At 38.4% G+C, this 27839-nt stretch overlaps 1 protein-coding gene across 50 annotated transcripts in view; it reads right to left on the reverse strand.

Moving 5' to 3' along the window:
• Positions 1 to 27839, reverse strand: part of MEF2C (myocyte enhancer factor 2C) — a 178324-nt gene that overhangs the window by 62296 nt on the left and 88189 nt on the right. For all 50 annotated transcript variants that reach the window (XM_060415301.1, XM_060415296.1, XM_060415289.1 and 47 more), the window contains 1 exon segment: positions 18986 to 19189. In XM_060415301.1, the coding sequence (XP_060271284.1) occupies positions 18986 to 19189 (204 nt within the window).

Consider the following 27839-nt stretch of genomic DNA (forward strand, 5'->3'; position numbering starts at 1 on the left):
TTGAATAAATAATATTAACCACACAGTAACCACCTAATCATTTAAAAATGCCTCGAACAGCCATCACCATCATTCTGAATAGACTCCCACTTCTTTTTAAAGTCCACTGTAAAAGATGAGGGGAAACAGTATCATTAAAAGAGCAAGCAAAACAGAGTCCACGTCTGTTTCCATGAGGTCATGTGCACAACTGACTACTGGTCAGAGGACTCCAGTCTATACCGAGATGGGGTGTGAAGTCAAAGCGAGTGGCTGGGAGAAGTGAGAACCCCCTCCCACTTCAACCTTTTACACTACTTTATTGTTGCAGCCAGAGGGACAGATAGAAATCAGTGAAAATTCTGTTGATCAGACACAGGAAACAGGACACAAGAAGATGCAAGTTATATAACCAAGTTTACCTGCTGGAAAAATGGTCAGTTTCACGTGAACTGAGTGTACATGTGTATGTATCTCTGTGTGTGTGTGTGTGTGTGCCCACGCACGTGCACATGCATACTATACCATGAAGCTAAGGATTTCGAAAGGATCTTCAGAATTACTTCTGGGTAGATGTATTTCTGCATAGCTGTTTTCATCTTTTTGCCCCCAGAAGGAAATACTTCACTTTCAGAATTTAGGTTCCACAATTTTTTTGGTTGTTTTATTTTAGGACATTTGCAAACTGAATGATGGTGTCTAGTGGAAAACCAATTTCTTTCCCTAATCATAATATAGCAAATAGTTTGCTGTCATATAATTTACTAATTTTTTTCCCTAATATAAAATCTCCCATACTTGTAGGAACTCAATCATGGAAAGCAATGAAATATTTCTCCTTTTTTTCTAATATTGATCAGCAAGTGCTTTGATCTCAGTAACTAGATGTCAGGTGTAGAGTCCAGACCTATAAAATTTGTTGCACCTCCTATAGGAAATATTAGGGCTCTGATGGTTGTCTATTCTTAAATCACAATTCATCTTTGCTAGGTCTTCAGAGCGCAAAGTAGGTGTGGTTCAGAGGAGTGTCAAAGGAACATCAGTGGTTCAGAAGCGAATATCCTTTCCCCAGTAGCGATATACATTGTGGGTATGTGACTGGAATATTTAAAACACCTGTTCACTTGGAACTAAGCCAAATGTATAATGTGTTAGCGTGCTTGGCTCACTTCCAAGAGCATGTATCATTACTGCCATCAAAATACTGAGGGAGTCAGGGCAAAGATACAAAGCTAGAAGCGATGTAAGAAAGATATATTTTATTGTTAACAGTACTATCACATTAAACACTGTTGGCTGGCTAGTATTTTAATGAAATCAATTATTTGTTTTTGTGTCAGAAAAGAAACCAGCAGTGTATGGAATTTCTTGTCTTAGATTTGCTAATTACTTTCCTTACCTTAAAATCTTAATCAAGCTCTCTCCCACTCTCCCTCCCTCCCCCACCCTCTCTCTTTTCACTGTGTTCTTCCCTGGATACATGGTAGTTTGACCCCCGTGGACTACACAGCCTGCCAATCTTCTTTGTCCATGGAATTCTCCAGGCAAAATACTGGAGTGGGTAAGCATTCCCTTCTCCAGGGGATCTTCCCAACCCAGGATCAAACCGGGCTCTCCTGCACTGCAGGTGGATTCTTCACCAAGACAGCCACCACGGAAGCCCGCAAAAGGAACACCAGGGGACAAATTCTATCCTAACTCTATTTGCCAGAGCTCACCAACAAACCTGGGGTCAGCTCCTCCATGGGACAGGGTTCAACCTAGTTTTAAAATTTCTGTTTTGACCTTCATTAATAGAGTTATTTGTGATTCCTAGTTTTTAACCCCTCTCTACCTTTTCCTTAGTTTAAAATCTGTATAGTAAATATTTTATCTCTGAAGAATTTCATGACTTCATGACCCAAGAAAATACTTATACATGTATTATATGTACCAATTTAGAAATACGACATTTTGTTTGAACGTAATCACAAGATATACTGAAGATTTCAATGTCCAAGGTGTGAATGTGTGTGTGTGTGTGTATGTGTGTGAGCAAGAGAGAGAGAGAGAGAAAAGTTAGAAAACATTGTCTATGTTTACACATACAGGAGGAAGGAGCAGAAGGAAAGGAAATAACATGTTTAGAGGCGTCATGTGCCCAACATGTGCTAATGGCTATATATGTACTTTGTACAAGCTAATGTGCACAAAAAGACCAAAAGTGAGAGTTACCATCCCAATTTTACCGCTTATGAAGCTAAGTATCAGCAGAGATTAAGACACTTGCCCAAGAGCATGGAGTTTATGAAAGTGGAAGAAACCAGATTTGTCTGACTCTCTAGAACTTGCTTCTGCCCCTTCCCCCACACCATCTGCGGCCTAACAAACCATAATGGAAAAGAATCTATATATATATTATATACATATATAAGTAATGTCTATATGTCTCATATACCATACATCATAAATTAGCATGACATTGTAAGTCAATTATACTTCAATTAATATCCAAAAAAAATGGCTGAGCTTTTAGATTACAGGCGTGCAAGTCTAAGTTTTTACACTTGGCAGTATTGTATCCAGAATCCTGGCCTGTTCACGTGGTCATTCAAAGTGCACACACTGCATTGCGCGTGTCTGTTAGTCGTCCTGTGGTATCCAGCTCTTTGTGACTCCCTGGACTGTAGCCCGCCAGGCTCCTCTGTCCACGGAATTCTCCAGGAAAGAGTACTGGAGTGGGTGGCCATTCCCTTCTCCAGGGGATCTTCCTGACCCAGGGATTGAACCTGGGTCTCCTGTACTGTAGGGAGATTCTTTACCATCTGAGTCATTGGGCAAGTCCACATACTTCATTAAGAACATCAAAATTTACAGATTTTGATTTCTTCAATTTAATGTAGAGAAGCATATATAGTTTAAATATGCTTGCTGAGGTCTTTATAATTTGTTTCTTTAAGATATTACATCTGACATTTCGTCTTTAGTCAGAGAAATAAATGCATGTGCATATTATCAGTGCAAACTGAAATTACATGCATATTTCAAAAACAACTTTTTATGTTATAATCATAGCTGTTCACAGGATGGCATAAATGGCTTAAAATATATAAGTATAATGAAAGGTTTTAGGCTTTATAGGATGTACACATATACATGTTGCTTGTAAAAATTAAAATGTTTTGGCACATCTACATTTTACAATTATATTACTTCTATCTGGTTGTCATTTTGTTATTCTTCTGCTTGAGACCATACAGTATCGTTCTTATACCTTCCATATTATACCTGATTCTGCACCAAACATTTAGAGCTCTTATCTGTTTCCTCCTCTTCCTCATTGCCCTTGCCATTTTTCCTACTGCTCCTTCTCTCTGTGAACTTTCAATTCTTAAAACTAATTCTTAAACTAGTATTTTTCAGGCCCTTGCTCCTTTCTTCTTGTGAATCTTTGCATAACCTTTTGAAAGGTTCGTCTCGATCCGCTTCATCAATTCACAACCATCTCTCTGCATTTCAATTGTTTGAGCTAAAAAGACATCACCTATCATGACTACCATTTCTAGCTTTTAAAATATTCTTTCTATAGTTGTTACTTGATTACAAGGTATCATCATCATAAACCTTACTATGTGCCAGACCCTGTTCTATGCATTTAAAAAATATTCAATCATTTAACTGTCATAATAGCTATATACTAGGTACTATTATTAAACCCCATTTAGAAAGGGGAAAAATAAAGAGGAAGAACACTGAAGTGATTTGTCCAGGGACATACAACTGGTAAGCAGTAGGGAGGGACACAAATGGGTAGTTCAGCTCCCCTTTGGGAACTGGGGCTCCCAAACACTGTTACGCTGCCTCCGCCAATATCTCATAATGCCTGTTAGGCCATTTTGTCCTGTTGATTCACATATGTATTTTCTACCTTAGCTGGACTGTAAGTTTTGTGAGGTCACAGATGGAAGCTTCCCAACTTGTATCTCTCCTGGCATCACTATAAAGGTCTATATATTCTAGAAATTCAATAATTACTGCTAGAATAAAAATATCTACAGATAAAAGTGGAAGTAAACATCTAAAATACACATATTGGAAGCCCACTTGTAAAGTTGGAGGTAAAATGAAATTAAAACCTTGCACATATTTGATAACAACATAAATCTAATGTCATTGCTTATCACTAATAAAATGGCCATATTAACTTCTTTGCTACATTTAATAGCTTTCAGCTGTCATTATAAGCATTTGATGCACAGAATAAATACACCTCGTGTTTAAACCATTCTGCTTGTGTTATTTGGCCTTCTATTATAAATAATGCTGTAGATATTTCAAATCTCCAACCAGTAGAAAGTAGTCAAATCAATATTGGCTACGTAATACATAAAGAATGGATGCAAATTTTATAGCAAAGAGATTAATTATTAATTTATATCTGCTTACTGTAACAAAAATTCATTGTTAGCTTTTTCTGAAGTTTAACAATGCTTCAGCCAAGATGGATAAATTATATATGAAAACAACATTATTTAAAGTAAAAATGCTAATAAAACAATTATATTATTTAATATTTATGAATGTCATACAATGTTATATGTAGTAATTCATGCACTGTTCTTCTCATACGATACGCTAGCATGGCTATTATAGCTCATATCACTATTATTGAGCAATATTAAAATGATTTTTTAGCAATTAAAATAGCAATATTTTCCATATTACAAAGGTTTTGCTGAAAAGTCAGAAGTACATATATTATTAGAGGTTAATTATTTCTAAAACGGAATGTATCCTGCATAGCACAAATGACTCAACAATGAAAATTTTGTTCAAAAAGTGTGCATATAAAAGGCTTTGTCCCTGGAATGCAGCTCTAAGTGGCTCACTATCTAGGTTGAAAATGGCTATGCAGGGTTGTATGTCCTATTTTTCCATGCCTGCACTAAAGATACAATATGGGAATTCAGCTTGGTAATTACTAATACACCACACAGACACAATTACACCCTGTATGAGGCATGAAGGAATCACTTGTGGTCTGCATCCATTACAAAGAGCAGTAGGGGGCCACCAGGCAAGACGACAAAATGCTTTACAAGACGGAAGGAGACCAGAGGAGTTGATGTACATAGATACAAGGACCTTGATTCTTCTAGCAATGATTTAAGTCTCTTTCCATCAATTATCGTCCTTTGTCTCAAGAGTCTTATCACCAGCAGCACTACAGGAACTGGGCTTAACAATGCTCAGACCCGTATAACCCCATGAACTGTGCTGACATTTCCACACCCTGTTGCTATGTTTGACCTGGTTATTCAGATTACTTAAGCAAAACAAAAAGAGAGAGAGAAAAAGCGTTACAATTGCAAAACTGGTGTCTGTATTTTTTTTTTTTAAGGCTTACTCAGAATTCCGTTTCTCTAAACTGAAAGCCATCCTACCTTCAAAATGTTCCTTCTCAAAGTAGTTTCTACTCCCTTTATAAAATTAAAAGTGAAAATACACTTGGATGCAAAGCATAGTTGTAAGAACAGAGACTAAATACTGGTATATCAAGCGGTTACATACGTAACAAGAGAATTCTACGTCCAAGGGAGCTAAACTAAAATAAGTCAGCCGCTCTTTTTAGCTACAATGAGTCACAGGAATAATTTTCTTTCTGCGAAACTCCTGAAAGTTTCGAGTTTAATTGCAAGCAGTAAGCGGTTTTTATTATAACAGTTTCCTCCTGATTATTACACAATATACATTATTTTACAATACTTTCATTTAAGATGCGTTTTTGAAATACATGTTATAATTATGGATTTTTAAGACCTTAGGAAAGTTAGTTATGGCAGTTGGTCAGATTTCTGTGAAACAAAGCCTTGTCTTTTAGAAAATGTTTACAACCTATGAGAAAAAAACTGTGTCCTGGGGCTAAAATGTTTATTGGCACCTAGAAGTCTGAAGGGAGACTCAGGCCTGCGGTTTTTGGAGGGTACTTTATCATCGCTGCATTCTCAAAGGTTTCTCTGAATGAATAGAACTGGATTACTCAGCCTTCTATTCCACGCCTATTCCTCTCCATTTTCCTTGGCACGAACTAGAGCCAGGCTATTTTTAGTTAGGCAGTTTTCTATTTTTAGACAACTACCAGTTAGAAGACATTTGTTCGGAAAAAATTTAAACACACACACACACACACACACACACACACACACAAAGGGAGGAGGGAAAGAAGCTTCTCTTCACATATTGTAAAGCAGCCTTCAACCTGTAACTCCAGGCATTTCAGCTGCTTTCAATCTTGGAAAAATAAAGAAAAATTCAGAGTTCAGGGTTTTAAAAATAAACCTTCCCTCTGGCAAACAGACCAAAATACAACAAGCTGTTACTATGTGAAACAGCGGACTACAAAAACAAAGAACATTCTCCAATGATTGAACTGCGGGAAAGGTTGGAGAACTATTAGGTTATACGAATGTTACACAGGCATGTAACAATTTTCCAGCCTCTCAGCCAGATGGAGGGTGTTTTAGAAATTAGGGAGCGGGTAGAGGGATCCTCATCTGTACAGTTAAGATGCGGATGTCCGATACAACCTGAAAGTTTCCATTCTTAACACCAGAGACCCTTGTGTCAAACTTAAAGGTAATTATATTCACTGCATTTTTCAAACATTTGTATTCTATAGAATTTCCCTAAAAATCATAACCACATGTTTACAGAGAAACGACATACTAAAAACAAAATTCCGGTGCCAATGGGAAACAAAATTAAAGCCTGCTTCATGTACACATAGATGTGTGTGTGTGTACGCATCTGTATATCTCTAAATCATGACCTGTATTAGTCTTGCTTTTACTTTACATGGGGGAAAAATGACTTGTAGACTGGCTCAGCCTATCAACTTACTCTACTTATCTTTCAAAGTTGTGTTTTCCCCTCTAACCCACCATGAGATGCATGTTTTCATGGGCTCACAACTGAAATTACTTTCTTCTCCTTCAGTTAGCCTGCTGTGCCCTAAGTCTTTTCAAGGTTCAGACTGGTGGACAGGATAGTCACCGGCGCATCACCAGTAACTAGCACAAACTTTAGCACCTGATCTCCATGTTCATGTGTATCTGCTGAATGAGGGAACAAATATTGCGCATGCTGTGTCCACAACGGCATACCGACCCGGATGATCACAGTCACGTTTCCTATGCACTCAGCACAATGCCTCGCACGTAGGGAACACTCCACAAATGCTTGTGGAAAAAACATCAATTCACTAGCCTTTATTAGTGGCAACCCACTCCAGTACTCTTGCCTGGAAAATCCCACGGGCAGAGAAGCCTGGTAGACTACAGTCCATGGGATTGCAAAGAGTCGGACACAACTGAGCGACTTCACTTTCATTTTTAATTTATTTAAGTGCTATCATTATTTATGTAAGAATGTGATATTTATTAAGGCATTCTCCGATGGCTCAGTGGGTCAAGAATCTGCCTGTAATGCAGGAGACGCAATTTTGATCCCTGGGTTGGGAAAATCCCCTGGATAAGGAAATGGCAATCCACTCCAGTATCCTTGCCTGGGAAACCCATGGACAGAGGAGGCTGGTGGGCTACATGTTTAAGGGGCCAAAACTGAGTGACTAAGCACACACAACTATTAATAGAAAATGCTATATAATTATTCTCAATATAAAAAACTGCTGCTTCTCTGTCTTTTGGTAAAATAGCTTAAATTTTCTGAACTTTTCCCTTGATGTTGAAAATAAAAACATCTTACCTAACTTAAGGGCTTTCCTCGAAGCTAAGTGGGTAAAGAACCTGCCTGCAATGCAGGAGACCTGGGTTCGAACCCTGGGTCAGGAAGATCCTCTGGAGAAGGAAATGGTAACCCACTCCAGTTTTCTTGCCTGGAGAATCCCATGGACAGAGGAGCCTGGTGGGCTATACTCCGCAGGGTCACAAAGAGTCGTTTAGCTTCTAAACCACCACCTAACTTAACAGTTGACAGTGGGCTCTGACATCTTTTACAGCCATGATCATCCCATCAGCCCTGTGAGCCAGGATGGGTCAGGGTGGACCAACTTAGAACGTTGAACAAGTCAGCCCAGGTTATAGAACTAATAATGTGTGGTGTTGCCATAACCAGAACTAATCTCTCTCCAAATCTGTGGGGCTTTAAAAGTTCCTTCCTACAAGTAAAATTTAAAGGAGAACTCTCACGATAATGCTTCCAACAACATTCTTTAGGAAGATTGCCCTGCAGCTTTCTTTTTCCCCATGTGAAATTAATTCAGAACTACCACCTTTCAGGAGAACCTAGTCGGGAAGCCTGGGGAGAAGATAAAATTCCCCGCATACCTAATTAGGAAACCTGAGCCTGGTACACATGCGCATTCCCTTTCTGGTGGAAAAGCTTAGAGCTTAGGGTTGACCTGGTTTGTTTCTGTCCTTTCCTGCCCCTTCCTCCGTTTTTCTTTCTTCCTCAGGGTAATTTCAACTTCAGTGTTCCCTCCATCCTCTCATCTTGATCCACAGAATCCCACTTACTTTAACAAATATGCCATTCCTGGGAGTATGATGCAGCTTTCCTGATTGATTCTCCCTGCCCTGGCACAGACCCTAACACCCAGTAGGGATGCAACCAATGCCTGCCGTGGGAATGAAAGATGGAATGGCCGGTGCAACCTCTCCAGCTCACAGGTCCCTTATTATGTTGTATCCATCAACCATCACGCTAGTTACCTCATCAACAAGAGTGCTGGGTTTGCCAGTTTCATTCTTACACCAGGGCTGCTGAGTAGAAGGTTTCTGGGGTGACGAACATTTCTGGACCCATCCTGACCAACGGAAGCCACTAGTCACATGTCACTATGAGGCACTTGAAATGTGGTCAGTTAGACTGAAGAACTAAACTTTTGAGTTTATTAATTTCAATTAATTAAAATGTTAATAGCCACCTGTAGTCATTTCATTTCATCTGAAACCTGGCTGTATTATCCAAAGAGAATTCACATGACAGAAATGACTGACTGTGTCAGGCCACAGGTGCTAAATATGTTACTTATTTACAAATGTGTACAGGTATTAAAAGACGCTTACTCCTTAGAAGGAAAGTTATGACCAACCTAGATAGCACATTCAAAAGCAGAGACATTACTTTGCCAACAAAGGTCCATCTAATCAAGGCTATGGTTTTTCCAGTGGTCATGTATGGATGTGAGAGTTGGACTGTGAAGGCTGAGCGCCGAAGAATTGATGCTTTTGAATTGTGGTGTTGGAGAAGACTCTTGAGAGTCTCTTGGACTGCAAGGAGATCCAACCAGTCCATTCTGAAGGAGATCAGTCCTGGGTATTCTTTGCAAGGACTGATGATGAAGCTGAAACTCCAGTACTTTGGCCACCTCATGTGAAGAGCTGACTCACTGGAAAAGACTCTGATGCTGGGACGGATTGGGGGCAGGAGGAGAAGGGGACAACGGAGGATGAAATGGCTGGATGGCATCACTGACTCGATGGACGTGAGTCTGAGTGAACTCCGGGAGACGGTGATGGACAGGGAGGCCTGGCGTGCTGCGATTCATTGGGTCGCAAAGAGTTGGACACGACTGAGCGACTGAACTGAACTGAAAGAGGCATTTGTGTGGTATATCAAAAAATAAAGTTTTAAATTCAGAAATTCTTGAATAAGAGTTACTATTATTCATTTGTATATAAGGGTTTTTGTAAAAATATTTTATCAGATGTGAGGGGAAAAAACCAAATACCCACTTTAGAATTTACTGTTTACAGCGTTTCTTATCCTAAAACAGTAGCTCTAAATAGTTACTGAGTTTATTTACTAAAACATAAAGATAAGAGATTTAATTGATATGAAGAGGCTTTCAGAATCTAATTAACCTCCCAGCTAGTCATTAACTCTATGACCTTTAGAAATAATTGACAGGGATTTTTTTTTTTTTTCTTATTGAAAACTTCCATTAGGTGGCTAAACTTCGGGATAACACAGAACACACTAAATGCCGTTGAGACGTGACTGGATAACATGCCAAACAGCTATTAGTAAAATGAGATATATTCCCAATAAGATAATCTACCCACCCAATCTGTTGCATCCATATGCAGCATTTGCCTAATTATAGTGCTTTTAATGATGGAGTCTGGAGTCTTTTTCCAGAATGTCCTATGAATTATTTTGATCATGAGGGTAATGAGGAATGTATAGCTGCCACCACTCTCTGTACCCACTGCTAACCACTGACATCATACTTGCCTGCCGAGTCTGGTCTTGAACTCAGAATCTTCCTTGACACTTGCTCTTGGGAGCCACTAGCAACTGATGGGCACGCATAGGGAGGGGCCAGGAGATGCAGTGCTCACTTCACTGTGTAATAACAGGCCTTTTATATTGTGCTTCCAAAAGTGTAACATGCTTGCTTCCAAGAGTTAATTTAACCATATATCAGTTAAAAACAAATTTTTTTTATGGTATGAAAAATGTTCACAAATGTACTTTCAAACTCCACACTAGAGAAAATAGATATTTGGAAAGGCTCTGGTGCCTTGGTACTCAGTTTGGTTCACAGACTAGCAGCATCAGTTATCATCTGGGAGCTTGTTGGAAATACAGACTCTTGGGCCCTGCCCTGTGCTCACTGAATCAGAATCAGCCTTTAAGCAAGATCCCCCCGGTGATTCAGACTGGGCCGGAGGCATTTTGTCTGAGACCCTCCGATCTCTCTTGTTAGATCCTGGCTGAAGTACCACCATCGCTTCTCTTTTTCCCAGGAATCTACATATATTGGTCTGAAAGTCTTTTACTTTCCACCAGGGCTACAAGAAATATCTCTACATTGTCCACATGCCTTTTTTTCCCCCTTATATAAAGTGACGAAAGTGAAAGTTGCTCAGTCGTGTCTGACTCTTTGTGACCCCAGAGACTACACAGTCCATGGAATTCTCCAGACCAGAATACTGCAGTGGGTAGCCGTTCCCTTCTCCAGGGTATCGTCCCAACCCAGGGATCGAATGCAAGTCTCCCACATTGCAGGCAGATTCTTTACCAGCTGAGGCACAAGGGAAGCCCAAGAATACCGGAGTGGGTAGCCTATCCCTTCTCCAGTGGATCTTCCCAACCCAGGAATTGAACTGGGGTCTCCTGCATTGCAGACGGATTCTTTACCAACTGAATGATGAGGGAAGCAACAGCCTTTATCCATCTCTGGTTCTCTTGAAAGAGTTTCACCCTTTATTATTATTAGAACATATCTGACGTCAATGAAGAAAATCTGGTAACTTTTAATATTTATACCATAATGATCATCAGTAAGTTGTTTATATATATATATTTTTTATATATATACATAAGTATATATACACAGGTATAGATGTATCTGAATATATGCATACACATATATATATCCATGCACACACGCTCAGTCGCTCAGTTGTGGCCAACTCTTTGCGACCCTGTGGACTGTAGCCCACCAGGCTCCTCTGTCAATGGAATTTTCCAGACAAAAATACTGGAGTGATGTGCCATTTCCTTCTCCAGGGGATCTTCCTGACCTAGGGATTGAACCCATGTCTCCTGCATCTCCTGTACTGACAGGCAGATTCTTTACCACTGAGCCACCTGGAAAGCCTGATATTATATAATATTTATTAAATGTCTACAATATGCCATACATTGAGCTGGCAGTTGAAGTTATAAATAAAACATCATCATGTCCTTCAGAGAAAGGAAGTAGGCTTATAATAATAGTTCTTAAAAATGGCAGTGAGGCAGTTGAAATAATAAACATCCTTTGATTAAAGACTCATCATCTTTTATTCTGATTCTAGGCAGGACTCTGAAATTGTTCCTAAAGCTTCACTTTTGAGTATTTCATAGCCATATACTTAGTACCAACCCTAAGGAAATAAGGATATTATTAGTATATATCTAATATATAACTCTTTGATATCTTATTTGATATGTTTTAAAACCAAATAATGTTACATTTACCTAAGGACTGTCAATGGCTAGAATGCAACAGTTGGTTCAAATGTGCAGTCCAACACCAAGCTGTAGGTGTCATGAACTCTGTAAATGTCATTAAATATTGATAATGATGATTCAGGCTAAAAAATGTTTCCCCCTTTCACTTTCAGATATTGAGGGAAAAAAACCATGAAGACTTTGGTTTGTTCCAATTCAAGGTGATTCATGTAAAATAATAATGATAAAATGGTGATGGTTAATAATTATAAAGCAGTTTCACTACTGACAAAAGGCTGTATTTTGAAACCTATTGTCTTTTCTGCTCCTACTATTATTAAATAATTTTCTGTTGACTCTGTTAGTACTAAGCCATTAGAGCTGTGTAACGAGAGATGAGAGGTAATGTGTTATTGCCTTGTGCATATAACTTGAGTAATCTAACATGCACTTTATTTGTTCAACAGTGATTTTCTTAATAAATGACATGTGAAGCAGCTTTTCATGTTTATAAAATATATGCAAATTAAGCAAGTGCATTATTTTTAAAAAGGAATGGATTTTCAAATTTGATATACAGAAATTCATTGTGGATTGATGAGAAATATGAATACATTGTAGACCTGTTTCTTTTAGACTTTGGGGAACAAATATAAATTTGATTTACAGAGACAAACAAGTCTTTTACAGATATATAAACAAAAACAAACATTACAACTTAGGAAAAATATGCAAAACGTTTTCTTTTACTGTTTTTAACAAAATAACTTTTTTCTTGTTTTCCTTAGAATACTCAACACTGAAGGTTTAAATCTTTATGGAATATACTAATCCTTCAATTTTCAATACTATCTATCTAAAAGCAATTATATATTTAGTTTAACAGAGGACAAGGCAGAATTACTGAGCTACTCGAAGTAAGAACTATTTTAATTATAATTCACAGTAATCTAAGAAGAATTTTTAACGTAGCTCAAAAATATTACTTCTCTAAGTTTCTGGAAAAAAACTGCTTTTCTGAAGAAATTAATTACTAATTATAAAGTTAAATACTAGCCTATGCTGCTTCAAGTAAGTTTAAAAATAGTAACAAGGAAGACCTACCATCCTTCCGTTCACAAGCTTCACACTTAAAAAAACAGCATGCATTACCTCGTTCACGTGGCTAGTGCTCCCTGTCAGCCTGGACAACTCAAAAGAACTTTCGAACCAGACGGTAAGCTTACTGATTGACTCTGCGGTTACTGGTGTGGGGGCAAAATGTGCTTTCAGTTTTACGATGAGTGTGTAATTCCAGACTGGTGTCTCTCAAAGTGAACATTTATGCTTTGGATTCTAAAATCTCAAGGCTACACAGTTCTTCACCTCTGAAATGCACTGTTCTAATTTCACATTGAACAATTAATCCTGGTGTCGATTTGAAAACACAATTAGTTAAATGCCTCCTTTTTCAGATTTCAGTCTAGACCAGTGCTGTCCCATAGAACTTTCTCGATATCACTGTATTCTACATCTTCCCTTGCCCCATTTGCCAGTCACTAGCCACACATGGCCAGTGGCTACTGTATTAGACGGTACGGATCTAGATCACTGTAGTTTTTGACAGTGCTTTGATGAAATTTATAAAATTTTAGTGAACTGTTTCATTGGAACTATAAAAACATTTTTATACTTTAAACAAGTAACATTATGCTATACGGCAATCCCATGGCTATATCCTGTTATAACTGTCTTCCCCTGTTTATTTTTTCTACAGATATATGCTGATGGCCTAACACTCTCTCAACCTCACATTAAGCCCTGGAGATGTGATGGAAGACAAAATGTGCCCTGCCTTCCAGAAGTTAAAAAATCTAGCGTGGAACAAGCAATTGGACAATAGCTTCAACAGTGCTTTGATAGAGAAAACAGAACATATTAGAGTCCTATATTATAATATAGGAAAAACAATAAGCATAAGTTACAGAGCATCTCCAGGATATTTCCAAAAGTATAAGCTGGGGCCTGACCTGAAGGAAGGATAAATAAAAGCCAAGCAAAGGCTGAGTAAGGAATGTTGAAGACAAAACAAACAGGGCTTGGAGAAGCTGAAGGATGTAAGCATCTTTAGATGGCTTGAGTATAGGATGGGAACTGGGTGAGGGGGTGGCTGAGGAAAATAACAAAAGGTGAGGCTAGAGAAGAGAATTACAGAGGCTAGATCACATATGACCTTGTGAGCAATCTTGACCAAGAGACCTTGAGGGGCCTTGGTTATGTTCATATCTCCATGCATTCCATGGCACATAGCACATGGCAGGAATTCAGCCAATCTTTGTTCAGTGAATGCAAGAAAGAATGAAAATTCAACAAATGATCAAACATATAAGTGAATGTTCTTTTTCTTTTAGAAAAAGTATGTGTCACATATACCTATGAAGCATATATATTTTTCATGTATCTATATTTTTATAAGAATAAAATTGAAACCTATTTAATTGGGTTATATAAGGGAAGCTCATGTAAAAAGAGACATATTTTGATATGTTATATCTACTCCTGACTTTTGTAATACAGTTTGTAAAGTCCAATTCCACTATTGGCTGAATTTGCTTTTCAACAAAAATTGTTCTAAATTTTTATCAACTATGTAAAGGTAGTTAACTTATTGATAACCTCCAGGAGCACTGTGGAATACTAAAGTGTATTAGCTATTTTAAGGCCTTTGCAGACCCAATTCAGGCCTTAATTATTACTGTGCAAGGAGATATTTTGCTAGAACTGTCTTTAAATCCAAAAACAGGAATCGGGTAACAGAAAATAAAATTTCATGTAAATATCATCTCTCATTCTCCCCTTTCTTTTTGCCCACCTCACTCGAATGCTCCCTCTCTCACCCACACACAGACTCTCTTCTTCTCATCCTCGCACCTCAAAAAGAAAAGCCAGTAATCTTCTCCCGAGAGAGCTGTGAATCAGAGGTCCTTTCTGCAGGGGTTACATCCATCTTTCTGATTTCCCAGGGAGCGGCACGGGTTCTTATGTTTTATCCCATGGCCACACAGAGTCACTTAGTCACTAGCCCAGACTAGATGAGCAGCTCAAACAGAATTACTGAGTCACTGAGAGGTGAGAGGTTCCCTCCTGGCCAGGTGCTAAGTGATGCTCCCAAGTGGGTTTTGTGGTTAGAAAACATGCGCTGGATATGAGGTAGCCTGTCTGGGACTTCTGTCTCTCCAAGGATCACCTAGAATGATCTGGTGATCAACAACCTGTTTGAAGTTTTGTTGAACTGTTTAGCTGAAGCCTTCCTTTCAGCAGTTTGTATTACTTTAATGAGATTATTGCTCCTTTGCCCTCTGACTGTTCCCAAGCTAATTTTTGTCTGTTTCATATCCTTAACACGAATGCCTGTCTCCTGGTTCAGAAGTCCTTGAGCGGTGCTGAACGTAAGCCGGTGCCTGCTAAATCCTTGCTGAGTGAAGAAATGGCTCTACAGGCTTACAGCATGTCCCCTGGGACCTGAGATCTTCAGTTCATCCTGAAGCGCTCGGCTCCACGTCTCCTTCCCCAGCATCAACTGTGGGAGTCGGCAGGCAGCCAAGAGAACCAAGAGTGCGCTAGACAGGCGCAAGGGGATGAAGGAAGCAGTTTCTGAATACCATCAGAGCCTCCACTGAATTTCCACAGCCTCACAAGCTACCATTTTGGGTAAATACCTAGTATACTTGTCATAGAGTTAAATAAGATGGACTTTCTTCAAAGGAAGTGTTTTTAATACAATAATTGTTTTTTTTCCCCTACCCAGTAGATTAAAAACTTAACACATTTACAAAATCTGGCATATTTATATATTGTATCTAAACAGATATTCAAGCTGCATTATAATATAATAATAAAAAAACCCTGATCCCAGTCTATTAAGTCTTTGTAAGTCTTTGTGCCATTGTAACAGTAGTGCTAATTATCAAGCAAAGACATGATAATTACAAAGAGCTTTTTTGCTAAAAGAAGGAATCTCTTTCAACACCCACGTGCTGCACAATTTCCTATGACCCTGTAACACTACTCTGGTATGGCCCAGAAATTTGTATTTCAGGCTGAATACTGGGAATCGTGTTATTCCTCTCTCTTCGCCAATCTTTTTTTTTCTTGTGAGTAAACTGTTTTCAGAGGGTTAAGGGAGAGGGGTAATGGTCCAAATGGGAAATATAAAACTAATGACCCTTCATGAAACATATTATGCTCCTCATTAAACTTTCTCAGTTAAGTGTATTCCATTAAATTAAAATAAATAGGATTTAAAATTTTACCCAGAAGTAGTAAACTATCCTAACTTTCAACTTTGTGTTAGATCTATTCTAAGAATAGATTTCTCAAGTCCCTGATGCATCACAGGTTCTTAGCCTGCAACATGCAGAGGTCTTCAAACTTCGTGTGTGTAAGAATTACTTTGGGAAACTTACTACAAATGCAGCTTCCCACCGAGATCCCTTCATCTTCACCAAGGATCTCAGGCACACTGACTTCAGTGAAATGCACTTTGAAAAGTACTCTGTATTTTTCTGGTATACACTTTGTCAAGTTTAGGGATCCCACTTGACTGCTTTCTGCATCATCTCAGTTATTACTACAGTGTGGGAAAGCCAAATGGTGAAGACTGTTGTGATTCAGGTAGTAGAGCAAGCCAGTCCTGAATCATGATAGACTTATATGTGATTTTCAGAGAATCAAAGCATTTCTAATTTCGATCTAGGAGCCTCAGAATGTCTTTTTGAGAGATTCAGAGCTTTAATCTATTGATGTTAAGGGCAACATAATGATGGAATTGCTACTCTATTTTTGCTTTTTTAAAGAATTACATTGTACAAAACTTTCAAATTCACTGTCCTCCTTTTTGAGAAGAGAAAACTTCAGACCTGAGAAGTAGCCAGTTTGTCATCCTATAAGACTGTGCAAGGCAAGGCCTCAAGTGCAAGCCCTTTGACTTTCAACTCAGTGTTCTTCTCATGACCATGAAGAAGTCTGGTTGAGGCACCCATCTGTCCCAGAATATGAAAATCTCTAGAGTATGTGAAGTTTTAACTCTCCTTTAAACCACAGAGTATATTGCTGAGCAAAGCCCACAGAAGATAATTTTATAGATTATTTTTAATTTTTATTTTTACTTTATTTTACTTTACAATACTGTATTGGTTTTGCCATACATTGATATGAATCTACCACAGGAATTTATAGATTTTTAAACTCCTAAGAAAACAAATCTAAAAAGTCAAATTTTCACCTAGATTAATACAGTTCAACTGCATTTCCCACCATATGAAGGACAGGAGCAGTTCAAGTTTGATGACAAATTCCAATTCAATTTTTTGCTGTTGCTCTGCAATGTTTATTGTAATGCTTTTGGTAATGAAGTGGAGTTTTGAGTATAGAGTTTCGTCTTCAGAACTCACGTTAACTGTGTGTCAATGTATACAAGCATGCATGTGAAAGCACTTTCACATGTGAAAACACTTATGAGGCTTGACAACTGTTAATATTTATGTATTTTCACACTTATATCTGTGCATGAATAAAATGCTATCTGAAACACATACTAGGTAATTTAATAAATGATCTTAAATTTCAAGATCAAGGCAAGCCCGCAATTAAAATCATCGGTCAGTGAAACACTAAATGTGTAGTAATGCAAATCTGAAAGTATTTTAAAATACACATATTAGACAAGGATGACTCAAGAAGGATGAGATTAATAATTTGACAAGATGCCTGATTCCTAGCAAGGAGCAGATTCACAGAGTCCCTACTAGCATACCACTCTCACTCTCTCCTTATCATCTACTTTTGTTTCTCTGAAATTATTTGCTTGGTCTTATTAGGCAAAAAATTTTTAAAAAACTTTAAAAACTTTCAAGTGAAAGTAAAGAAATGAGAATTAATCTTAGACAATTATAACAGGTAAAGAGAAGATGGATGTAAGAGGCAGATTAATTTGATCAGGATTAGAACTACATTTTTTCATAATATGGAACCACTTAAAGCAATGGCAAGAATAACTTGTATTCTGGTAGACTGATTCTGAATACACACTTCTGAAACATTTATTTTCTCTTAATTCTGGAAAAGCAGTCATAATCAAGGAATCCATGAGGAGAAAGACAGGAGGATAAAATAGATGGGGACATCTTATGTCTGAATAATGGGGATATATACTCCATTATACCTATTCCCTTTTGGTTTATTATTCATTGCTTACGAAGGGTACTATAAGGCAATAACGTTTAAATAGCATACATGTGGGAAACATTTAAAATTGCATGGCAATGTTACTTATGGTAAAAGATAAGAAATATTTTTGAGTTTCAACATGGTGCTTATTTATTTTTGGCACAATGGAACCATGTTTTAAATCTAACTTTGATAAAACACCAAGTGACATTTAGAAATTCATTTTCATCAGATTTCTGATTGCACGTGTATCAATAGCGCTATATGATTTGGGGGAAAAAAACACTTCTGGGAGAATAACTGTCTTTACTCTTTCAGCAAGAATACATTAGGAAGAATGAATTAGAAAAAGAGACATAAAGCGAAAAACAAATGAAAAGTTACAGTGAGCTCACTTTAATTTTTTTCTTTGACTATGCTGCCAAAGCATAAACTTAAAAGAAACCATGAGAAGTATATACTTTAGTATATACTTCAAAGCAATCATGAGAAGTCACCTAAGATGTGGGTGAGCTGTCCCCGTAGCCACACTTCCCATTTCTGGTGGCCTGACACTGGGGTGGACAAGGACGACTCAAGAAGGACGAGATTAATAATTTGACAAGATGCCTGATTCCTAGCAAGAAGCAGATTCATGGAGTCCCTACTATCATGCCAGTCTCACTTTGCATTTTGAGAGAGAGAGAGAGGGTGGAGTAAGAATCAGGGCAATCACTCTGGGTACACCTGCGGGCATATAAACATTTTAGGAAAAGGAAGTCGTGCTTGTGTGGAGGCAGGGAGGAGAGGAGGGAAGGTCTGCACGCAAGCCCCGCCACCTGAGTTTGGGGTTCACCAGGCGCGCGTGCACGCTCACCTCCACGATGTCCGAGTTTGTCCGGCTCTCGTGCGGCTCGTTGTACTCCGTGTACTTGAGCAGCACCTTGTCCATGTCCGTGCTGGCGTACTGGAACAGCTTGTTGGTGCTGTTGAAAATGATTAGTGCGATCTCACAGTCACACAGCACGCTCAGCTCGTATGCCTTCTTCATCAACCCAAATTTCCTCTTCGTAAACGTCACCTGAAAGAAAGCAAGCAGGCAGGTTTTTTTTTTTTTTTTAAAAGAAAAAGCACTCCTTGAAAAACAAAACAGTACTTTTTCCCCTTTGTAACATCAAGTGTGTCGTGATCAGAGCCCTTGGCACTAACGCGTTTGGAAAGAAAGCAAAGAGATCTAAAACCAATTTCTGCTTAGAATTGCGATTTCTAGCTTGCTGCTGAATGCAGAAACTGTAAATGCCAGATTTTGTGTAGGGTGTTATAATGATGGTGACCTGGGACCTGTTTTGTTTAACAATTCAAGATTTTTTTAAGAAGTCAATTTCAGCAGTGTTAGCATACTTCTTAATTATAAATCTGGAGCTTGTATTTTGGCTACTCGAAGACTGGACATGACATTATGGACATAGTATTTTAGATCTGTGTTCAAAACTCCTCAAAATTGTTTAGTCTCATGCCATTTAACTGAAAACACTTGAAGGGATCCTACTGTACTTTTTCAGACAGAGTAATATTCTGTTTTCTAGAAATCCAGCAGGGAGTTGGGAAGAGCTTTAGCCATAATACTGTTAGGTCTTGGTTTCACTCTTCTGTGTCCCCTACTTGTTCTCCCAAGCCAGAAATTCTATTGTTATCTTTGCCTTTCTCTTCTTTTACTCCAATCTATTACCAAATCCCGTAATTTCTTTCCTCAAAATGCTTCTCAGGTTCCCGCTTCCTCGTCTATTTCCCAGGCGTCTTTATCATTCCCGTCTTTATCAGCTTCCTGTCCTAGGCAATCTTCCTGTCTGAAACCATCCCCTCCTCATTTCATCCTAATCTTCAAAACCTCACTCGTCACTGCCTTTTCTTCCTGATGAGTCGGCTACAGGAGCTCCTCTGGCTTCAAACACTTCCACCTGCCAATGCTACCAACTATAAACGTGCATGTCCCTGCTCCCAATTTCAGTCTTGAGTAAACTGCACTTGGCCCCCCCAAAACCATGAACTTTCTTAAGTATAAGCCTGTATACTTTGTGGTCCAGTGTTTCCTGGCAGGTTTTTGTAGAACAGTATTTCTATAAAATTCTCCTTAAGACCACAGTTCAATAAGTGTAGGAAATGAGGCACAGTGGTATATTAAGGGCTGAGCAACTTTTAAAAACTTCAACCTGCTTTCCAAACTTACTGTTGACAGAATGTTTATTTCTTTGCTTATTTATTTTGAGGAACACTTGCTGTCATTCTTCAGAACAAGGCTTCTAAAGTATCTAGCCGGGGAAATCCTGACTGACTGACTGACTGAATTATTATTATCAAAGGTGAGGCTCAAAATTTCCCCCTTCATCTTCAAATCCAACGTATCTTGCAGAGGTCAGTTCAGTTTTATCTACTACTTCAGTTCAGTTCAGTTCAGTTCAGTTCAGTCGTTCAGTCGTGTCCGACTCTTTGCAACCCAATGAATCGCAGCACGCCAGGCCTTCCTGTTCATCACCATCTCCCGGAGTTCACTCAGACTCACGTCCATCGAGTCAGTGATGCCATCCAGCCATCTCATCCTCTCTCGTCCCCTTCCCCTCCTGCCCCCAATCCCTCCCAGCATCAGTCTTTTCCAATGAGTCGACTCTTCACATGAGGTGGCCAAAGTATTGGAGTTTCAGCTTTAGCATCATTCCTTCCAAAGAACACCCAGGGCTGATCTCCTTCAGAATGGACTGGTTGGATCTCCTTGCAGTGCAAGGGACTCTCAAGAATCTTCTCCAACACCACAGTTCAAATGCATCAATTCTTCGGCGCTCAGCCTTCTTCACAGTCCAACTCTCACACCCATACATGACCACAGGAAAAACCACAGCCTTGACTAGACAGACCTTTGTTGGCAAAGTCATGTGTCTGCTTTTCAATATGCTATCTAGGTTGGTCAAAACTTTCCTTCCAAGGAGTAAGCGTCTTTTAATTTCATGCTTGCAATCACCACCTGCAGTGATTTTGGAGCCGAAAAAAATAAAGTCTGACAGTGTTTCCATCTATTTCCCATGAAGTGATGGGACTGGATGCCATGATCTTCGTTTTCTGAATGTTGAGCTTTAAGCCAACGTTTTTACTCTCCTCTTTCACTCTCATCAAGAGGCTTTTTAGTTCCTCTTCACTTTCTGCCATAAGGGTGATGTTATCTGCATATCTGAGGTTATTGGTATTTCTCCCGGCAATCTTGATTCCAGCTTGTGTTTCTTCCAGTCCAGGGTTTCTCATGATGTACTCTGCATAGAAGTTAAATAAGCAGGGTAACAATATACAGCCTTGATGTACTCCTTTTCCTATTTGGAACCAGTCTGTTGTTCCATGTGCGGTTCTAACTGTTGCTTCCTAACCTGCATATAGGTTTCTCAAGAGGCAGGTCAGGTGGTTTGGTATTCCCATCTCTTTTAGAATGTTCCACAGTTTATTGTGATCCACACAGTCAAAGGCTTTGGCATAGTCAATAAAGCAGAAATAGATGTTTTTCTGGAACTCTCTTGCTTTTTCGATGATCCAGCGAATGTTGGCAATTTGATCTCTGGTTCCTCTGTGTTTTCTTTCTTTCTTTTTTTTTTAATTTTAGTTTTTTAGTTTTTAAATTTTAAAATCTTTAATTCTTACATGCATTCCCAAACATGAACCCCCCTCCCACCTCCCTCCCCATAACAACTTTCTGGGTCATCCCCATGCACCAGCCCCAAGCATGCTGCATCCTGCGTCAGACATAGACTGGCGATTCAATTCACATGATAGTATACATGTTAGAATGTCATTCTCCCAAATCATCCCACCCTCTCCCTCTCCCTCTGAGTCCAAAAGTCCGTTATACACATCTGTGTCTCTTTCCCTGTCTTGCATACAGGGTCGTCATTGCCATCTTCCTAAATTCCATATATATGTGTTAGTATACTGTATTGGTGTTTTTCTTTCTGGCTTACTTCACTCTGTATAATCGGCTCCAGTTTCATCCATCTCATCAGAACTGATTCAAATGAATTCTTTTTAACGGCTGAGTAATACTCCATTGTGTATATGTACCACAGCTTTCTTATCCATTCATCTGCTGATGGACATCTAGGTTGTTTCCATGTCCTGGCTTGAACATCTGGAAGTTCACGGTTCACGTATTGCTAAAGCCTGGCTTGGAGAATTTTGAGCATGACTTTACTAGTGTGTGAGATGAGTGCAATTGTGCAGTAGTTTGAGCATTCTTTGGCATTGCCTTTCTTTGGGATTGGAATGAAAACTGACCTTTTCCAGTCCTGTGGCCACTGCTGAATTTTCCACATTTGCTGGCATATTGAGTGCAGCAATTTCACAGCCTCATCTTTACCTACTTGCTTGTAATTCCAAAATCTAGAGTCCTACTCCTTATCTGTCTCCAGAAACCCAATGGATGTCCTCCACTCCTGTGCCTATCTACAAGTCTTAGGAATGTCATACTCCCGAAGCCCAAATTTCATCTTCAACCTCGAATCTGCTCTCCTTCCTGGGTCCCCGATCTCATTGTAAACTCAGTCACCCAAACTAGAGACCACCGACTGGAGTGCGAACACCCCTCATCCCACACTCCTAAATCAATGTGTTGACAGAAGTGTGGACTAGCAGACAGAAAATCTGACTTCCTGGTCTCCTCACTGCCCCCTCCCCCTTTTGTTAATACTTGTTTTACCTATCACCTTTTATTTTTTGTTATAGTTCTGACATTTTATAACTTCTATGACTTTCTGGGTGATCACTGGCTTAATGTCTGTCTTCCACTATGCTGCACATTCTACAAGAGCATGTACAAGAGCTCTATTTTGCCCACTACTGTATCCCCAGTGCCTAGAACAGCAGTCATATGGGCACAGGGTAAAGATCTACTGTCTAAAAAAGGAAATAGGAAAAACTATTTTGCTGTTTTTTAGAAATATCAAAGTGATATATGTTATATAAAACTGTGGAGACCTCCCTGGCTGCCCAGTGTTTAATGCCCATTTGCCATTCAATGCAGGGGGTGTGGGTTTGATCCCCGGTCAGGGAGGTAAGATCCCACATGTCACGGGGCCAAAAAACCCAAACATAAGACAGAAGCAATACTGTAATACATTCAGTAAAGATTTTAAAAACAGCCCACATCAAAAAAAAAATCTTGAAAAAAGTTTGAAAAAAAATACTGTGATAGCTTTCCCTACCAAATTTTCATTTAGCAACTCATAAATGGAACTTTAAAAAGATAAACCTATACTTTAAAAATGATTATATTCTGATATCGCGTCTGCATGGAAGGCAGCATGACAGAAAGAGAACATGGGGTATGGCTTCAGGGGATCCTAGATTTTAAAGCAGATCTTCTATTTATTAATTTGATTTTTCTCCGAGTTTGACTTTTCATTTATAAAATGGTGATAGCACCTACTCTTGGGGTTGCTGAGAGGATTATATAAAATAACATATGTACAATATTCAGTTCAGTTAAGCTTTGCATTTAAAGTAGAAGCTCAATAAATCTGTTTTTATCCCTTTCTTGGTTGACTTATAGGAAATGAACTTACAAAATATACCTGTCTTAGTGGCTCAGAGTCTACTGATGAAGATTATCTGAAGATCTTACTGCAGTCTTCCAGATAGAAAGCTAAAACGGAACTATGGAATCTCCACTGATCATTCTTTGGAAAATACAGCATTTAGGTATTTACCAGCTGACATCAGCTAGTCAAAATCTACTAATATACGTTATTTATGCTTCAACTTGGATAATTTTTCTTTGTAATATCTGCCAATGTCTCACCTTCTATTTTGTGTTTATTGACTGCCTTACTAAAAAGTACTTCAAATAAAATACAGCTATTGTTTTCATATCTGATTATCATATTACTTTAGAAGCTTTTTTTATTCTGGTTCATTCAGATGAGTCATGATTAGGGATGAGCTAAATAAAGACTATCTTTTGGAATGGATAAAAATCATTACTATTAATTATATAGATTTATACAAAATATCTTTTAATAATTCTCTTAGATGCAGTTTAGTTATGCAGACATACTTGCACACTGGTATTTGTTTAGTGAAATAGGTTACAGAGGCATTCAGTGCAGAAGGCACTGACCCAAAATACTTTCATATATCTAAAACCACTTTTAATCAGACTTTCATGACCACAAACTGTAGGTGGAATGTCTCAATACAGTATGGTTTCTGTCGTACTCAAACCTCAGAATTTAGCACGTTACAACACTCACCATCAAAGTACATTTCGGCACAGAAATATCATTAAAGCCACTATTTGTGTTTACTTTTAGGTACTCTTCAACATTTGTGTAACCAAATAGGCTGCTGGATAATGCATATTTATTTAATAATACCTGTCAAAAAAGTCAGTGCACGTAGCTTCTTTTCATTAAAACTGCAGACTGAAATGATGATAACTGCATTAAAGCATTTAAGAAAATATCTTCAAAATCTACTCTTAATTGTGCTAAATTTAATTCTGTATTATGTTCATATTCTTCATAGCATACTCAAAATGTATTTTATAATGCTTTTTCTCATTGTTCACAGTTAGATAAAATTGTTTTTCAGCATTAAGCTTTCTTAAGAGAACTGGGATATTACTCCTCATTTAAAATATGCCACTCAATGACAAAGATTGCAATTCAGAGCTTTTACACTTAAATATAATAATGTATTGTAATGATTACATTTTTCATAACTTGAGAATAGTTTGTAATGGGGACAAGTCCATTTCTACTTCAATAACATATTCGAACCTTAGGTGACATGGAAAACTGTTTTTACAGTAGTTAGGCAAAGAGATGCTCTTTTCCAGCATGACATCAATCAAGGTGCACCAAGAAGAGAATAAAACCAATACTGTTTAAGTGGGCACTGAATTTACATTCAATTTTCAAAATCAAAGAGACCTCACATGTAACGTACATATGGAAAGCAAGACGACTCTGTAAACATTGAGCATTTTATGTTTCTTTTTCTTTACCTCTTGAAACAAAGCCCCAAATGTAATAATGATGAGGTTTTATTAAGACATTTCAGTATTAAGTTGTATGTTAGCCTGGGGTTTTAAATCCTAGCCTAAGGGCAGGGATCACACATCTCATGCTGACAATCACTCTAGAACTTATAAGGTATGAATCAGGGCTTGAAATTAGAATTTTAAATTGAGAAAAGGCACATTAATTATGGAAGTTTTGACAAACCTTTATGATGAGACTTATTCTAATACTGCAGAGTTGACTGGTTGTCTGAGTTTGCCTCTGCTGAAGACCCCATGTCTGGCCTCACAAAGACTGACCAATAGATACTCAATGAACGAATGGATTTTGGAATGGTGTTTTAAACTCTGAATGTCGCAATAAAATTTTCCACTAAAAGTAGATACTTTTAAAAACTTGTGTTTTTAATATATTATTTTTTCCTGAAGTAAGAAAAAAATAATTCAAAAAGTTCAGAAAAAAGTGGACTTTATTCTTTGCCCTCATGACTCACCATGAAAGACAGACAAATGTGAAGGTAAAAACTAAATTTTATAATCACAGGAAACAAAAGTGAAGGGGGAGGATCTAAGAGTTCAAATGATTGCATTCAATTGAGCAAAAATTTATTGAACTTTCTAATGAGTTCAGATTTTTAAAGAACATGCATTTGGGAAAGTGTTTCATGAAATCCTCATCACAATACTATTGATTTGAGATTAGATGGTAGCATCTAAATATGAATTAATTAACCAGTGTTAAGTTTAAAGACAGTCTCTTGCAATGGCCTATGGAGTTTTCAGTAACTTTCCTGCCTGAGGCACCATTTTTATCATTGGTGTAGAGGAAGATGTAGCCGGCATGTTTAGCAAATCTGCATACAAGGCAAGCCCGGGTGATAACCCAATAGATGGTAGAGTCTCTATCCATATATAGCTCCCTCTACACACTGGAAAGCTGGGTCACAAATAAGATAACAGAGAGAAGGTTAAAGACTTCATTTGTATTAAAAAAAAACAGAATTATGTAATCTCAGGTTGGAGGAAAACTAACGTGATAGCTGATTATGGGAAAAGGCTTTAAAGTTATAGTGTTTCACAGTGGGAATTAATTATCCTAATGATCTCTTTGTTAGTCAGCACTAACTAATCTTTATATTCAGCTCTGAGAATTTTAATACGACATTAACGATACCGACAAAATCAGAGCATCTATAGGATGGCAAACAAGTCTGAGAATAATTTTGCAGGAGAAATCATTGAGGGAATCTGGAATGTTTAAGCCAGAAATGCCAAACACTTTCCAAGATCTGCAGACTTCGTGGCCATGTGAAGAGGCAGATGAGTTATTCTGTCTTATTCTGTAGAGCAGAGTTAGCAAGCACTGCTGAAAATCATCGAGGTTCAACATAAAGGGAAACCTAGTGATGAGACCTGTCCAGCAGAGGACCTAGCCTCACGAGGTTAAGAAGCAGTTCTTTCCTGAATATGTTCAAGTAGGGCTGCGTATCAAGGAAGGTGTAGAAGGTGTTCCTGAATTAAACAAGAAGCTGGACTAGAGATTATTCCAGATTTTAGATGTTCAGATTCTATGCCTAGGTAGCACAGACCTTTGGGTGAAGGGGAAGTTTAGAGTGAATGAAATATGATTTCCAACAAGAATCTATTTCTGAAATTTCATTCTGTAGAATGCTTTATATTTCGGTCACTCAATCTCATCAATACATTACCATGCTGCTGCTGCTGCTGCTGCTAAGTTGCTTCAGTAGTGCCCAACTCTGTGTGACCCCATAGACGGCAGCCCACCAGGCTCCTCCGTCCCTGGGATTCTCCAGGCAAGAACACCGGAGTAGGTTGCCATTTCCTTCTCCAATGCATGAAAGTGAAAAGTGAAAGTGAAAGTGAAGTCGTGTCCAACTCTTAGTGACCCCATGGCTGCAGCCTACCAGGCTCCTCCATCCATGGGATTTTCCAGGCAAGAGTACTGGAGTGGGGTGCTGTTGCCTTCTCCGATACATTACCGTAATCACTTCTAATTTTCATATTCCAAGAAATAAAACTAGATCACTTTCTTTTTGCAGTTAGAAGAGATATAAAAAAGACTCTAAAGAACTGGAGTGGACAGTATTAAATTATATATAGCACAGAAAAACAACTGTCCAGATGGATAAAATAACAAATTCACGTTGTTAAAATATTTTGAAAGAAGCAGTATCTATACATTGTTACTGAGGCTCTGTGGTGTGGAAGCAAAAACATGGGAACTGAAAATCAAGTCTAAGCTCTGCCATGTATGATCCGTGTGTCCTTGGCCTTGTGTAAATTGTTTAACTTATCAGTCTCCTGGTATCCTCATCTGTAAAATGAAGGTAATAACAGGAGTACGTAAAGGCTGTATATTGTCACTCTGCTTATTTAACTTCTATGCGGAGTACATCATGAGAAACGCTGGACTGGAAGAAGCACAAGCTGGAAACAAGAGTGCTGGGAGAAATATCAATAACTTCAGATATGCAGATGACATCACCCTTATGGCAGAAAGTGAAGAGGAACTAAAATGCCTCTTGATGAGAGTGAAAGAGGAGAGCGAAAAAGTTGGCTTAAAGCTCAACATTCAGAAAACGAACATCATGGCATCCAGTCCCATCACTTCATGGGAAATAGACGGGGAAACAGTGGAAACACTGTCAGACTTTAATTT

This window comes from Ovis aries, chromosome 5, assembly GCF_016772045.2.
Source record: "Ovis aries strain OAR_USU_Benz2616 breed Rambouillet chromosome 5, ARS-UI_Ramb_v3.0, whole genome shotgun sequence".
Taxonomy (NCBI): Eukaryota; Metazoa; Chordata; class Mammalia; order Artiodactyla; family Bovidae; genus Ovis; species Ovis aries.